Genomic DNA, 17,174 nt, shown 5'->3' with positions numbered 1-17,174 from the left:
ACTGTGTCTCCTTGAGCACCCTATTAAACTGAATGCCCTCTTAGAGGCTTCTCATATATGATGTTTTCTATCCCCTGTTTTGCTCCAGAAACAAAAATGTCCTGTTTTTCCATTGCTGAATGTCTACATCATACTTACTCTTCACATTCTTCTCTCAAGAAACCTTCCCTGATCTCCCCATTCCACACCCAACTGGAAATTGTTTCATCTTTTTGTCATATTTTATACATACCTCTTTACTGTCTGGGATATTGTTTTTTCCTTTGTTCCTATCCTCAAAAATCCTAAAGTCAAGGTCCGCTTCTTTGCACATTGCTGGCATTCAGATTTTTGTTGGACAGACAGATAAGAACTTTTATAAAACTGACTGGACCGGTCTGGGACTTCTTCACGGCCCAGAGCCACCTGTCCCACCTGTCCCACCTGTCCTCACCTCACCTTCCTCCTCATTCAGCCTCTTTTGGGGAAAAGTGTGGCTGCAGCCTTGCTGTAATCCGCCCTTGTCTTTGGGACCATTACTGACCTGGCTAATGAATACTTTAGCACAGTTAACACATTGCCACTGAACGGTCTCTGATCATCTAAACACTTTAGCCCAGAGTTGCACTGATGGCTCCATGGCTCGGAACATAAATCTGGGCTTCTGAGATGTCCTGCTTTGCATGAAAATATTCGCTTCCTCTTATTTCCCCATTTGAAACAAATTGGGTCAATAGGTTTCTAGAGGCTGACTGCCAGGACTTGGTTAGAAATCCTACCCACAGTAATAGTCTTTGTTCCAGGACTCTCCTGCAGTGTCTCTGATTTTATCTAGAAGACGACTGAGGAAACTGAGGCCTGGAGAGATTAATTAACTTGTCTAACATTATGTTGCTGGTAAATGTGAGTCAGGATTTGAACCAGGTTCTTCTGACTGCCAAGCCTGTGCCCCTGATCACTACAGCCTGTAGCCATCCCCTCCCCACTCACCTCCACATGTGCGTGGTCATCCCTCCTGGGGGCTCATCAATGAATGTGGCTTCAGTTGTCCCACAGCACAGTTCAAGTGTATGTCAGTGTCCTTTACTGCCAGATGTTCTGACATCCCCCGAGACATCTGCCCAGCCTGTCTCCTGCCCATTTCCTTATAAAATTACTGTTGTTTTTAGGGCTTAGGACTCTTTATAAATATTAGGTTGAGGCCACCTTTGCAAAGTATTTTAATTCCTTTATTGCTGCATTTCTCTCCTTTTTGGTATTAGGACCCCTTTGTATTTTTAAAAATTATTGAGAACCCTAGAAAGCTTTTTAAAATGTGCTGTCATCATATTAGAAGTTAAATTAAGAAATTTAAAACTACTGATTTATTTACAAATATGATAAACTGATTATATGTTTAATATAAATTACACATATTTTTGTAAAAATTAACTTTTTTAGAACAAAAATAGTGGGAAAAAGTAGTACCACTTGCAGTTTTGCGAATCTCTTTAATCTCTGGTTTAAGCTGAAATATCATGCATGCTTCTATATTCACTCTGTTGAGATACTTTTTGTTGTTGAAGTATTTGAAGAAAATCTGGTTTTCTACAGGTGTAGTTAGGAAAGGAGGAATATTTTAATAACCTTTTAAGATAATTGTGAATATTCTTTGCTGCTGTTCCTGAACTGGGCAGTGGCAGTTTGAGGGTTAGTTACAATGCAGAATCTGAAACTGTGTCAGTAACTTGCTACTCTGTTACATTAAAGTCTCTGGTGGTGTTTTTCGCCACAGATCGCTAACTCATTAGTCATCTGTAGCATCGTGCATTGGCTACATTGGAACTGCTGGCTCACTAAGTGGTACAGGTCTCCCGAGCACTGACATGCAATATTCAAAAATCATGTATATTATTATCACCACCAATCTCACCAAGAAAAGAGTATTAAATGTTGCAAAAACTGTAAGGCTCATAGTGCCCACTGTATGCTTGTGAGAAAATGAGAGTGATAAAGGCAAATATATTAGTATTATTATGAAACAGTTTTGACTTTGTGAGCCCCTCCCCTAAAAGGGTCACAGGGATCCCTGGGAGTTCCCAGACTACAGTTTAAGAACCACTGCTATAGTGGAAAGAAAAAGTGAAATATGGCATGGAAATAGAACATTTAAATTTCCAATTTATCACAGTTTAAATATCTCAGTCATTATTAAGCCTCACGCCAACAGACAGCTCATGCAGATGCCCTGAGATCCTGAGTTACATTTTCTGTGAAATGTGAGGCTGGTAAGAGCACCTCAGAGCCATCTGTCAAACAAACACCTGGACCTAAGGTGGTATTTTTAGTTAGCTGTTATGTGACGGCCTGAAAAGGACCAGAAGCTCCTGGTTGGTTGACAGGAAAGATTTTGGAAACAGAGAGTAAGGCCTACCTATCTCACAAACCATGTGGATGCCAGGGTGGTAAAGCCATGGGTTCTGAGTCACCTGACCCCTCCAGTCCAGGGAAGCTGAGGGTGGGGTGGGGGCTGGGGTGGTCACCTAAGGACACATCGCCCTGGGGAACGGACTAGATACTGTGTGCAGGGTACAAGGAGCAGCAGAGCAAGTCGTCATTTTTCCTTCTGCATGTTTCACAGTCAACTCTGTTGCCAATAATGGAATAAGGAATTTAAGAATGATAGATAAAGCATTTCCTTTCAGTGTGGGCTGTCTCAGGATCCTGATTTCTAAGTGGTTCCAAATTACTGACTTGATCATCTTCCTTATCACTTTCCTATCAGTTAAGAATATGAGGGGGACCCCCCAAAACCAGTATTTATTAAAAATTGCATACTTATGCTCACATATTTATACTTAAGTCAACTTCAAAGTGTTCGTCGTTTGATGCAGTACATCTGTTGAGACTTTCCACTGCTCAAAATCATTTCTGAATTCATTGATTTTGATGCATTTAAGTGCTTCTGCCATTTCTTGTTTCACCTCTTCCACATCAGCAAAACATTTTCTTTTGAGGATTTTTTTAAATCAGGGAAACAAAAAACATTGCTCAGAGCAAGATCTGGTGAATAGGGAGAGTGAGGCACGGAGGGTTGTACCGTTTTTTGGTCAAAAACTGCTGAATACTCAGCACAGTGTGGGCAGATGCACTCATAAATCACCCATCACAAAATGGGCAAATGTGTTGAAAGAGTCTTCAAAAATAATTCACTGAAGTGAAACACAGCCTCTCATAACACCACCAGCTGGTACACTGATACACATGGGTTCCTAGAACACTCACTTAGTGGGAGAAGCCTGTACTACAAGGGGCCCTGCCCTCTGAAGATAATTCTATTTGGGGGGCTCCCCCCTTGTAGTCTGGTGTATTAGCTCTCATATAGTATGTAGTATTTCCTATGAGGCTACAAGTTTCAAGAGGTTAGGGACCCAATTGTATGCCTTGTTCATCACTGTATCCATATCACTTAGCACACAATAGGTATTTAATGATCATTTGTCAAATAAATCATACTTCTTTCCTAATATGGAGACCTAATATATCAGAGCATGTTAGCATCCAGCATTCAGACCAGGGAAAGTTGTTATCAGAAGTGAAGTAGTGATGAAATGTAGGTATGGAACAGTACTGAAGTGGGTGGCTAATTTACAGTATATAATCTAAATACATGTTTTTTGTGTTTTTTTTTGTTTTTTAAATATATTTTATTGATTATGCCATTACAGTGGTCCCATTCTCCCCCTTTACTCCCCTCCACCCTGCACACCCCTCTCCCACCATTCCCCCCCTTTAGTTTATGTCCATGTGTCATAAGTTCCTTAGATTCTGTATTTCCCATACTATTCTTGCCCCCTCCCCCCTGTCTATTTTCTACCTACCATCTATGGTACTTATTCTCTGTACCTTCTCCCCCCTTCTCCTCCTCCCACTCCCCTGTTGCTAACCCTCCATGTGATCTCCATTTCTATGGTTCTGTACCTGATCTAGCTGTCCTCTTAGTTTGCTTGTGTTTTAGGTGTGGTTGTTAATAACTGTGAGTTTGCTGTCCTTTCCCTGTTCATATTTTTATCTTCTTTTTCTTAGATAAGTCCCTTTAACATTTCCTATAATAAGGGTTTGGTGATGATGAACTCCTTGAACTTGACCTTATCTGAGGAGCACTTTATCTGCCCTTCCATTCTAAATGAAAGCTTTGCTGGATAAAGCAATCTTGGCTGTAGGTCTTTGGATTTCATGACTTGGAATACTTCTTTCCAGCCCCTTCTTGCCTGTAAGGTCACTTTTGAGAAATCAGCTGACAGTCTGATGGGAAATTCTTTGTAGGTGACTGTCCCCTTATCTCTTGCTGCTTCTAGGATTCTCTCCTTCATTTTAATCTTGGCTAATGTAATTATGATGTTCCTTGGTGTGTTCCTTCTTGGGTCCAACTTCTTTGGGACTCTCTGAGCTTCCTGGACTTCTTAGAAGTCTATTTCCTTTGCCAGACTGGGGAAGTTCTCCTTTATTATTTGTTCAAATAAATTTTCCACTCGTGGCTGTTCCTCTTCCCCTTCTGGTACCCCTATAATTCAGATGTTGGAACGTTTAACGATGTCCTGAAGTTCCTAAGCCTCTCCTCATTTTTTTGAATTCTTGTTTCTTCATACTTTTCTGTTTGGTCATTTTTTTCTTCCTTCTGGTTCACTCCCTTGATTTGAGTCCTGGTTTTTTTTACGTCACTATTGGTTTCCTGTGCATTTCCCTTCATTTCAATTAGTTTAGCCTTCATTTGTTCCTCTAATTTGTGACTAAAATCAACCAGTTCTGTGAGCATCCTGATCACCAGTATTTTGAACTGTGCATCTGATAGTTTGGCTGTCTCTTGGTCACTTAGAAGTATTGGCTCTGGGGCTTTGAGCTGTTCTTCTTGAGCCATAATGTTTTGGTCAGGTCGCGCCTATTATGTATGAGGGGTGGAGCCTTAAGTGTTCACCAGGGTGGGCGACACAGTAGCTGGGTTGTGACGCTGTGTAGGGGGTGGGGTCAGAGAGGGGCAATGGTGCTTGAGGGTTCCACGCTCAAGCAGAGAGGGTTCCATGCTCTCTCTCTCGGATTTCGGTTCCCTCTGCTGCTTCCTACAAGCAAATTGGGCCCCTCTGGTGCTGGTTCCCGGGTGTGTGGGCTTGTGCATCCTCCAGGACCCAGTGGATCTCTCCAACAAATTCTCTGTGAGCTTCTCCCGGCACCTTGACCCTGAAAGTTTTCCCAAGTGGTACTTTTATACTTTAATTCCCATCGCTGGGGCCCTAGTTTGCTCGGTCTGTCTCACTGCTTACTCCTTTGCCTGGTTTATCTGTGCATGAATCTGTGACCACGGTCAGCCAGCCGCCTTGCGCTCTCACTAGGTCTGTCCGTTGCCACCCTGCACCTGGGATCTGCCAACTGCCGCCTGTGCGCCGGGGTCGGTCTGGCTGCTTTTTCCTGTGCAACCCGCTGACTCCGCCCCTCTTACTGGTCTGGCTGAATGGTTCGTTGTTGTCCGACTTCCGTACAGTTCAATTTTCTGTGTTTTGGTTGCATTTTTGATACTAAAACTTTGTTGTCTTTAAACTTGGTTGTACGAGGAGGCACAGTGTTTCCACCTATGCCTCCATCTTGGCCAGAAGTCTAAATACATGTTAATTAAATTAAATGCTGTACCTACAATGCACAAAGAACTCTAGGAAAAATAAAGATGAATCAGACAGTGTGCTCTTAAGGAAAAAATGTGTGCACAATGTTGGCTAAAAAGAAGAGATAAAGCATGTATTTAAAGAACTATAGTAAAAAGTAGAGCATAGTAATCTGAAAGAGAGGCTCAGTGGTGTGGGGAGATGAAGAAGGTTTGTAGAGGAAGAAGCTGCTGGACACTGGGGAACAGAAGTGGTGAGTGTAAGTGTGGGTCAAAGCTCGAAGTTATCTTGACTGCCTTTCTTAGGACATGGAGTGATGACGTTAAAGGTGATCATGGGATTTGGTTAAGGAGCCCAGGAGCGTCTGTGTCCCATCTTTTCCTGGTCATATTTCTCCCCAGTGAGGCCGCCAAGGCAAATACACCAAATGTGCCCACAGCACAATTATTAACATGTAAGTTTATGCTTTGAACCTCTCAGTGTTCTATGTTAAACTGAATTAAACATCTGGGTAGAAACTCAAGGATACTTCCTATCTCCCCTAAATCCAATCTTGGGGTCTTACTCTCTCAGTCGTGTTTGTGTTCTCTGTATTTTAGGGTGCTTTGGCGTTTTAGGAGCCTTACTGCAGGGAAGGGACTGCCCCTCCCAAGGTGAACTCAATTCCTGGAGTTAGTGGGCTGCTTGCTCGGAAGTGTGCCTTTCATATGTAAATGAACCAATTCAAAGGCCTTATTCTCCAACCTCTTCCTTTTATCTAACTCTCCCACACAAAGTCTTTATTTCCCCTGTCTTAAATCGCTCCAGGGCCAGCTACTGGACAGCTGGGACCCCTTGGATGGTCCACCTGAAATTACTTAAACTATCCAATCCTAAACTTGCTCAAAAGTGCCAGCTCTGCCTCACATGTTCCTTCTGGAGTAAACCACAGCCAAGACTCTGTGCCACACTTCCCCACCCCACTGCCCTTTCTGCCTCTGGACCAGTCCTGGAACCTCCCCACGAGGCCCTGCATGACCTCTTCTCTTAGGAACTATCAGTGATAAACTCTTCTTTCAAAGGCAGTTGTCACTGTATCTGTTGTCTCTTTACCTTACCTGATCAAAATAAAATCACAGGTACATTTTAAGACACTTACCTTCTGGCCAGCCACATTGTTTAGAAAAGTGTTTCTCAAACTATTAGTGGTAAAGGACCAGTTTCTATTTTCCCCAGGTTTTCATGAACTGATAGATACTATTGTAAAATAAAATAACAATGAATTTCTAGAAAAACGATCACATTCTTGGATATTGTGGCCATCTACTTGTAAGAGTTTCTAAATGCTTCTCCCCACCTTTCTGTTTGTCTCGTTGCATATCAGTAGCAGGTCCTTCACTCAGCACTCTTCTGTGAATCAGACTAGGAGAACTGGTTCAGAGGAGTGAGTCAGTGAGGGTGTCCAAATATAAATGTAAGAAGAGGGTCCCAGCTGGCATGGCTCACTTGGTTGGCATTGGTCCACAGAGTGAAAGGTCAGTGGTTCAATTCCATGTCAGAGCATGTGCCTGGGTTGCAGGTTCTGTCCCCAGTTGTGGCGTGTATGCCAATTGACGTTTCTCTCTCACATCAATGTTTCCTTCCCTCTCCTTCTCCCTCCCTTCCCTTCTCTCTAAAATAAAAAAAATTAATAATAATAACAATAATTTTTAAAAAATAAAATAAATGGGAGAAGAGGAATAGCAAGCAGTAAGTTGGAGGAGGCCTTGATCCCTTTACTAATCCAACAACACAGAGGAAGGAAGTGTAAGAACAGGCCCGTGCGTGTGTCCTTTTTAACACACAGTGACACTGTCCACTCATGAATGAGACCTTGTGAACATACATTCTAGAATCTGACCAATGCAACTTCTTTTCTCTGGTTCAGGGTTGGGGCAAAGGAGCAAATCAGAGTGATTAGCAAAGTTGTCAGAAATGTTGCATGTGGTGTGTATTTAACAGTGACATTTGTTATCAAATAATCTATAGTTTTCTTGATGTGGCCCCCAGTGATCAAATTCATTTATCATCTCAGGGATTTGTGAGTTGCTTTGAGCTGTGGCAGGAGAAGACTGCGTAACAAGGGAAATACAAATGAGAATAGAGTATGATGGAACTAGAAATAACCAAAGAAAATGTACCCATCGAGCCACAGGGCCTTCATTATAGAAGGAGATCAGAACTGGGAGCATTTTTGAGTCTAGAACTAGAAATGGAGTTAACAGATAACAAAAAGATAATGGGTGGCAATATTACAGAGGAGCCCTACAGCCTCTCCAGGATTATCATCAGTGAAAGGTTTTCTTAGGCTCCACCGAGAAAGAAATGCCAATCAGCCATAAAGTAGGCAATAAAGAGCTTTGTTGGGGTTTGTGCACCCTGGCGAGGTTCCCTGGTCTGCAGAGTGAGGCCGGGGAAGTTGCACCCAAGCAGGGAATGTTGTGGGATTTTATTTTTGTTGGCTCTCCGTGGGAGCTGGGAATTGGTGCCCTCTGAACAAAGCAGCAATACAGCATTGGTGGTCTCTTCCTCAGACTCAGGTTACTGTGAGGATGTCTGTCTTGGCAAAGTCCAGGCGGAGCTTCCTCCTATCCCCACCCACCCTAACAATCAAGAGTATTATTTTATATATTTTTAATTTTTTTCATTGTTTTTCAAGTACATTTGTCTCCATTTTCCTGCCGCCACTTCCCTCTTTAGCTTTGCCCATGGGTCCTTTATACATGTTCCTTGACAACCCTTTTCCTTCTTTTGCCCTGTTATTTCCCTCTCCCCTCCCCTCTGGTTACTGTCAGATTTTACTTAATTTCAGTGTCTCTGGTTGTATTTTGCTTGCTTGTTTGTTTTGTTGAATAGGTTCCACTTAATAGGTGAGATCATATGGTATTTGTCTTTCACCCCCTGACTTACTTCACTTACCAGACTGTTTCAATTACTGTAGCCTTGGTAATATAGTTTGATGTCAGGTATGGTGATCCACCCACTTTGTTCTTCTTTCTTAAAATTGCTGCAGCTATTTGGGGTGCATTTATGGCTCCACATAAATTTTTGAAATGTTTGTTCTATCTCTGTGAAATAAGTCATTGGTATTTTAATAGAGATTGCATTGACTCCATAAATTGCTTTGGGTAGTATGACCATTTTGATGATGATAATTCTTCTAATCTATAAACACAGTATATGCTTCCAATAGCATGATGCTCTCTAGTTCCATCCATGCTGTGGTGAAGGGTAGGAGCTCCTTCTTCCTTTCTGCTGCATAGAATTTCGTTGTGTAAATGTACCACAGTTTTTTGATCCACTCATTTACTGATGGACAGGCAACTAGGTTGCTTCTAGCACTTGGCTATAGTAAATTGTGCTGCTATGAACATTGGGGTGCATAGGTTCTTTTGAATTAGTGTTTCAGGATTCTTAGGGTATAATCCTAGCAATGGAATTGCTGGATCAAAAGGCAATTCCATTTTTAGTATTTTGAGGAAGTTCCATACTGTTTTCCACAGTGGCTGCCCCGGTCTGCAATCCCACCAACAGTGCACTAGAGTTCCCTTTTCTCCACAACTTCTCTGGTACTGTTGTTTGTTGATTTGTTTGCAGTGGCCATTCTGACGGTTGTGAAGTGGTATCTCATTGTGGTTTTCATTTGCATCTCTCTGATGGCTAGTGATGCTGAGCACCCTTTCATATGTCTCTGGGTCCTCTATATGTCTTTCTTGGAGAAGTATCTGTTCAGGTCCTTTGCCCATTTGTTAATTAAATTGTTTTCCTAGCGTGCGGTGGTGTGAGTTCTTTAAATATTTTGGAGATCAAACCCTTGTCTGAGATATCATTGGCAAATATGTTTTCCCATACAGTTGGATCTCTTTTCATTTTGCTGATGTTTTGTTTTGTTTTGTTTTTGATTTATTTATTTATCTTTAGAGGGGAAGGGAAGGAGAGAAGGAGAGAAATATCAATGTATGGTTGCCTCTCATGAGTTCCCTGCTGGGAACTGGCCTGCAACCCAGGCATGTGCCCTGACTGGGAATTGAACCATTACCATGTGGTTCGCAGGCCCGCGCTCAATCCACTGAGCTACACCAGCCAGGGCTGCTGATGTTTTTTTTAGCCATGCAGAGGCTTTTTAATTTGATGAGGTCCCACTTGTTTATTCTTTCCTTTATGTCCCTTGCTCTCGGGGACATATCAATGAAAATAGTGCTGTGTGGAATATCTGAGATTTTCCTGCCTATGTGCTCTTCTAGTACTATTATGGTATCACAACTTATATTTAAGTCTTTAATCCATCTTGAGTTTATTTTTGAGTATGGTTTAAGTTGGTGGTCGTTTTCATTTTTTTGCATATGGCTGTATTCAGAAAACTACACAACACTGAAGAAAAAAATTAAGGAAGACGCAAATAGATGGAAACATATACCGTGTTCATGGATTGGAATAATTAACATCATCAGAATGTTCATACTACCCAAAGCAATTTATAGATTCAACACAATCCCTTTTAAAATACCAATGACTTATTTCACAGAGATAGAACAAACATTTCAAAAATTTATGTGGAACCATAAACAACCCCAAATAGCCACAGCAATTTTAAGAAAGAAGAACAAAGTGGGTGGATCACCATACCTGACATCAAACGATATTACCAAGGCTTCAGTAATTGAAACAGTCTGGAATGGCATAAGAGCAGACACATAGATCAAAAGTTTATTTTAAAAGGTTTGTTTAACACTTATATGCACTGTATTGGTGGAGTCCCAGCCCACAGAGAACTTTCAAAGTGGAGTCATTCACAAGAAGGAGAAGGTCTAAAGTCTAAGGCAAAAATTTCATGTAATTAAAAATTATTTTGAGCATTTCTTCAGAGTCATAATTGGGCAAAACCAAATATCTCAGGAAACCAAGGAGGATTGTCCAAAGTCAGTTGTTTGTCAAGTTTCTTTCTCTTAAAGCAGTAGTCCTCAAAGTGGGGTGCAATTCCTTGGGACACTTGAAGGCTTCCCAAGCACAGTTAGCTTTAAGAAACCTGATTCCTAGATGTTTAACTCATTTATTCCTATGCCCAAGATTAGCACTGGGGCCCAAAATCACACCAGTTCTTTTCTACTTTTCTCTTCACGGTCAGCTTCTCCCACTTTACCGAAGGAAGGCACGTACCTCTCTGTCATCCCATTGCTTATATAGTGCATTACCCTAAGGAATAAAAATCTTTGGGGTTCATTGGACAATTGGGAATATTAATGTCTACAAAGTTTCCTTAAATACAGGTAATGTAAATCCATTGTAAGACATTCTGACTTGACTCTTACACTCTTCTGTTAAGTGTGAAATGAAGTTATAGTCAAGGATATTGGGATGCTTTAAGTTCAGGAGCTAGATGGTTATCGCTGGGATACAAATTAATATATTTATAAATATGAAAAAGGTCATTTCTTTTTTTCTAATTTCACATTTTACTTTATTTTATTAAGCTGTTATTTATTTGTTTTTAGACAGAGGGGAGGGGAGGAAGAAAGAGAGGGAGAGAAACATCAATGTGTGGTTGCCTCTCACATGCCCCACACACTGGGGACCTGGCCTGAAACCCAGGTGTGTGCCCTGACTGGGAATTGAACTGGCGACCCTTTGGTTCGCAGGCTGGCGCTCAATCCACTGAGCCATACCAGCCAGGGCTGTATTTGCATATCTTGGTCAATTGTGTTAATAAGAATAATAAAAACTCAATTCAGAATATTTTTAAACTTCTTAGACACTCACAGGAAGATTTAAATTTTTCAAAGCACAGTTTGTTTTTTTGCAGAAAACTATTCAGAGGTAATCAATAAAATACACTGATGTATAAGATATATGTTAGCATAAAATTCTCTAGGGAATGTGTACTGGCAGTATAAGTTGAAGGAGAAAGAAAGGAAAAATTTCTAAGTAGTAAAGAAGAGATTTATTTAAATATGTCAGTGCTGAGAATTATATAATTTACAAACATTTAAACTTTTGGTGAAAAATGTTATGTTGAACGAATGGCAACTGATATCCACTTTTAAATTCCTTTTTGCCAAGTGTGGCATAGAGTACATTAAAGGCACACCGCATGTGAGCCCATAGTGTGAAAAATAGGCACACAGATGTGTTTCCCAGGGTTTTGGCTGTATAGAGCATGAGACCAAAGCATCGTTTCGGTGCTTGAGTGAACAATGAGTAAAATTTTTGAGTGGTTAACTGCTCAAAAACAGGCATATCTCACGGGTATGGGACAAAGAGAAGAGAGTAATAATGGGTGTTGAACAGTAGTAGCAATTCAGCACCCCTAGTGCTTTCTGGAAACACTTGTGCTCTGACAACAAATGCAAGGATGGGACCAGGCTAGGGAAGTTTGCAGCCTTTGCTCAGGCTCCAAGGGGTCAGCTTCCCGTCTCATAACCTGCCAATCTCTCTCTCTCTTTTTCTACAGTCACTACTCAGCATTCCAGGCTCCCCATTCCTATCCCGCCACAACAGCAAGAGCAGCATCTTCAGCTTCAGGGGGCCCGGGCGGTTCCGGGACCCGGGCTCGGAGAACGAGTTTGCAGACGACGAGCACAGCACAGTGGAGGAGAGCGAGGGCCGCCGCGACTCGCTGTTCATCCCGATCCGGGCCCGCGAGCGCCGCAGCAGCTACAGCGGCTACAGCGGCTACAGCCAGGGCAGCCGCTCCTCGCGCATCTTCCCCAGCCTGCGGCGCAGTGTGAAGCGCAACAGCACAGTGGACTGCAACGGCGTGGTGTCGCTCATCGGCGGTCCCGGCACCCACATCGGCGGGCGTCTCTTGCCAGAGGTGAAAATAGATAAGGCAGCTACCAGTGACAGTGTAAGGAAGTAAACATATAGACCAAGGCTAGGCATGGCAGTCTCCCTGCTCCCTTCCTCTCCCTGTTCCTCTAATTCCACGTGTTTTCTCCTGTGCTCTGCTTCCCCGGCTCCCCACCGGCCCCAATCTTCTTTCTTACCCCGACTGGTTCTGTTTTTCCCTCCAGGTTTGTTTTCATTTCTGTCTTCAGTCTTTGCCCCTCCCCCTTTACTCTTCTTTTTCCCTTTTACTTTATTCCTTGCTCCATTTTCCCCATCTTTCTTTGATTTTGATGATTCCCCTTCCTACAGTATTTTAGGTCCCTCCTTTTATTTTACCTCTTCCTCTTTCCACTTTGGAATTTCTGTCTGCCTGTTTCCCGCCTCCCCTCCCCCACCTGCATTGACTGAATGCCTCTGGCCAGCGGATCCTGCCCACCTGGAATGAGAAGCATCCTGTCACCACCACCAGTGACCAAGTCTGAGCGGGTTTGGAACTCCCATTGCTTCTCCCGGCCATGTCCTCTCTCCTGGGGAAACAGCTTGGAATTTAAAGCTCTTATCTTTCTATTTTAGAAAGCAATACAGTTTTGAATAATTTTCCAAGGCTTCTCTGCAAGAATGAGGTGTGATTCTTCCAAAGAGGAATGTGCGTGCATGATGCTGAGGGTGGGTGGCGGACACCAGGGAGAGCCAGGCCAGGAGAGGTTAAGGAAAACCCTGCAAAACTGGACCTAGACATCAAAGGGATCGAAATGGAAATAAATCAAAGGAGGGAGAATAGGAGGTTGGGGTGGGAACACGTGGTGTATGGGGGAGGAAGGAAAAGGGGAGAAAAAGATGAATTTTAAATGTAATCAAATGTCAGGCTCTAAAGGAGTTGGATGTAGTAGCTGCAGAAAAATGTCTAGGGGTTTGGAGAATGGCCTCCCTCTTTGGGAAAACCATCTCCTAACATTTCTTTAAATTCTAAGCTGTTCATACCTTTTTCCTGGTTTTAAATTCTTATAATCTCAATGATCCTAATCCTTCCTACCTCTAATTCCTTAACTTTCCTCAGTTCCTCTTTAGCTGGTGTAAGTTCCTTGAGATAGCATGTCAGTCTGCTGTGTTCTAATGCTTCGGGTTCCCCTAACAGCACGAAGACAGCCAGTCCTTTAATTAGCATGATGCATGTGTGGAGGAAAACTGGACAGTCGAGGGTGGAATTATTCAGAATCACCTGTTTTTAGCATTTTAGGGCAGTTGTTGACTATATATATATATAAATTCAAAAGGCAATTAGGATGTATTTGAGGTCATCTTTCCCTGCCTTTTCTTTTTTTTTTAAGATTTTATTTATTTATTTTGAGAGAGAAGGGAAGGGAGATAGAAAGTAAGGGAGAGAAACATCAATGTGTGGTTGCCTGTTACACGCCCCCTGCTAGGGACCTGGCTTGCAACCTAGGCATGTGCTCTGACTGGGAATTGAACTGGCCACACTTGGATTCAAAGGCCGGCATTCAGTCCAGTGAGCCACACCAGCTAGGGCCCCTGCCTTTTTATTTAAAAGCAAAATACTTTCTCCCTTACGTTTGTATAGCTCTTTACAAGCTGCAAATTGCTTTTACATGTATAATTTAATTTTTTCTGAATAAAAATCCCATAAGGCTGACAAAATGGGTATAGATTATTATTCTTCTTTTTTAGATGGGGAAGCAGGCTCAGAGAATTGGTGCTCCTCGAGGTCAGCTCATCGCTGATGGAGCCAGAATCTTAGATCTTTCAGAAACCTTAGTCTTCTGTTTTTCAGTTCTTGTTAGTGTTCTCTCTGTATAGTCACATGGCCCTTGCTCTTCTGGAGACCTGTTTATGGAAGATCAACAGTAATAGGGACAGTAATAACAAACTGGTTTCACAGTGCCCCCCAAACCAGATAATTGGTCAAAATAAATGTTATAGATGATTATCTTTAAATTTAATTTGTATTTGATTTTCACTAATTCTATGTCTAGAGGTCAGTTTTGAGCTTCACAATTAGATCATTATATTCCCTGAAAGAAATGGAAAATGGTATCACGAAGAATGAGGGTGGGTCAGAATGTTCAGTACAGTTGGGGCAGTTCAACTGCTGAGAGCCAAACTGAATGTTAATATCCTGTCAGTTTTTAAAAATATTTAAGCTCAGTAATGCATCTTGTTTTTCCTTTGAAGAGAAGGTATTAGAAAAGGTATTCAGGAAGGAGCTTGAGCAGCAGCTTACATCAGATGAGCAGGTTTGGGGGTTTGTTTTTGGTTTTTTAGCAGCCTCTATTGTACTGTGTGGGAGAAAAATTGAGAGGCAGTTGAACAGATGGTTGTGGGGTTGTGGAATGTGAGGCTTTCTGCACCGCCTTGTAAACTGCAGAGCATTTTTGGTTTTTTTGAACCTACGCACTCAACACCCTGTAAGCATATAGGAAATTCTCTGCAGTGGTCCCAAGTGTTGATGGTGACAGATTTCAGGATTCCCAAGGCCAGGAGGTCAGATCCCAAAGCACAGGAAGATGGGGTAGGCAGTACTATATCATTCCCAAGGACTTCATAATTAGGAAAAACTATTTTGTTAGAAGACATAGACAACTTCCTAGTTGTTAGTAGTGTGAGGAAATATCTAATTTATATTAATAAGCCAAGTTGAGAAAACAAAAACAGAATGCATGTAGTTTATATGGTATACCACATCTCCAAGAAGACAAACTGCATGTAGGAAAAAGATAACCGACTAAAGTTAACTGTAGTTGCCTTTGGGAGGGGACTTTTGCTGACTCTTTTCTTACACTTCTCTGTTCTTTCTAGTTTTCCACGGTGGACATAATAATTACAGCTACCATACATTGAGTTCTTAATACACTTCACTAAGTACTTTATGTGCGTGATCTCATTTAATTCTTATAGCCACCCTATTCAGTAGGTGTTTTATCCTATTAACAGATGAGACTCAGAGACTCATCTCTGAGACCTAGTGACTTGAGATGAAACTTGAACCAAGAAAACTTGCCAAAGAAAAGTTCCTGATTAAATATTAACTCCTTTTTGTATGTGGGAAAAACAGTCATTTATCTTAGAAGGACATGATATGCTATAATGTTATACACAGTCCAGGCCAGTTGAGGCACTGATGCCCCTTTGGGCTGGGGTATCACCATCCTTTCTGTGGAAACACTGGGTGTGTCTGCAGCTGCAGACTGACTTGTCTTTGCCTGAACTGGGTGAGCACTCCCAGTTACACACGCATGCTTTGTGGGCTGGTGCAGTGGCCACCGCTGGTTTACAAGCTGGTCTCACATAGTCTTAATGATTAAGCAGTGCCACATCTGTGTTTTAAGAAATTAAGAAGTATAATGAAAGACATCTGGACTTCACTTCGTCAGAGTCTCATCAAAAATAGTGTCACATCTTCATTAGCTATTCATTTGTGATTAAGTAGTGATTTTTTTGAGGAGATAGTTTGGGAATTTCTACTTTTGCTTTTTGGTTTAACATAGGATGAGGAGACTTCCCATGTCTTCATCTCTTAGCTGGAAAAGTAGGTGAGAATCATAGCTCTTCATTCATTAAGAGGCAAATGCTACTGACAACCCAAAGATCACACATAACTCAGAAAGTATGACATATTAGCTTACAGATGTACAAGCATTATCTCATTTAGTGCTCACAGCCCCAGCCCTGTGGCACAGATATTACAGTTGTCTGCATTTTACTGTGGAGGAAACAAGGCTTAGACAATAGTTGGTTTTCCAGTAAGCAGTAGAGTTAGGATTTGAATCCAGGTGATCTAACTGCAGAGTATTAACCATTAACCATTATGCTATACTGATTCTAAAGCCCGAGTTCTTTACTTTTTTTTTTTTCTTATCCTCACCTGAGGACATGCTTAAAGGGGCAGGGAGGGAGAGGGGGGGAGAAACATTGATTGGTTGCCTCTTGCTTATACCCTGACTGGGGACCGAACCTGCAACCCAGGCATGTGCCCTGGTGGGGTTGGAACCCATGACCTTTCGGTCCATGGGACGATGCTGCAACCAACTAAGGCACACTGGCCAGGGCTTTACTTTACTTACACACGTGATCCTAGGAAATTAACCTTTCTAAGCCCATTTCCATATCTGTAATAAAAAGATAAAAGGACCTTTGTTATAGGGCCATTATGAAAATTAAATGTAATAACATATATAAAATGTGAAACATGTTATTGGGCCCATTCTAGGTATTCACATTTTTGGTATTTAGTTTCTATTCCTTTTCCTATAATTTTTTGGACTTTTTAGCCCTGAGAAGCAGACAGTGGGATTTCAGCTGGATTGCTTGACTTGGAGAGGGTGGGGCTTCTGAGATTCTAAGGACCCTTTAAAAAGGAGAAAATATTGTACAGTTATTTTAAAGAAAAACAGTACAAAAAATTGGAAAAAACTTGAACATAGATAAATGGCTAAATCCCAAGGTCACTTCCAAAGTGCTCTAAATTTTAACTTCAAGAAAGGTGACTGGACTGGATGATAGATTCCCATTACGCATTTCCTTGTGAAAGCAACTTACAGTCAATGGCAAGTTGAGCTTTAGCTTTCTTGGCAGATCTGTAGAAACATGGGTAGAACCTGCCATCTGCAGTGGTTGCAGAATGTCTCTTTTGAAGACAGCTACAATTTAGGAGGTTGGAAATCAGTGGCTAAATGTTCTAATAAATCTTGCATTTGGGTTAAG

General features: G+C 41.8%; 1 protein-coding gene across 2 annotated transcripts in view; it reads left to right on the top strand.

Annotated features, from left to right (window-relative positions):
• SCN8A (sodium voltage-gated channel alpha subunit 8) overlaps nucleotides 1-17,174 on the top strand; it is a 219,613-nt gene that overhangs the window by 135,887 nt on the left and 66,552 nt on the right. For both annotated transcript variants that reach the window (XM_037031019.1, XM_037031018.1), the window contains one exon: nucleotides 12,079-12,441. In XM_037031019.1, coding sequence (XP_036886914.1) covers nucleotides 12,079-12,441 — 363 coding nt within the window. The remainder of the gene's footprint in view (nucleotides 1-12,078; nucleotides 12,442-17,174) is intronic.

The sequence above is a fragment of the Sturnira hondurensis genome, unplaced genomic scaffold, assembly GCF_014824575.4.
Source record: "Sturnira hondurensis isolate 20B ecotype Veracruz unplaced genomic scaffold, ASM1482457v3 Scaffold0020903, whole genome shotgun sequence".
NCBI lineage: Eukaryota > Metazoa > Chordata > Mammalia > Chiroptera > Phyllostomidae > Sturnira > Sturnira hondurensis.
The sequence above is the reverse complement of the archived record's forward strand: the minus strand, read 5'-3'. Positions and strand labels throughout refer to the sequence as shown.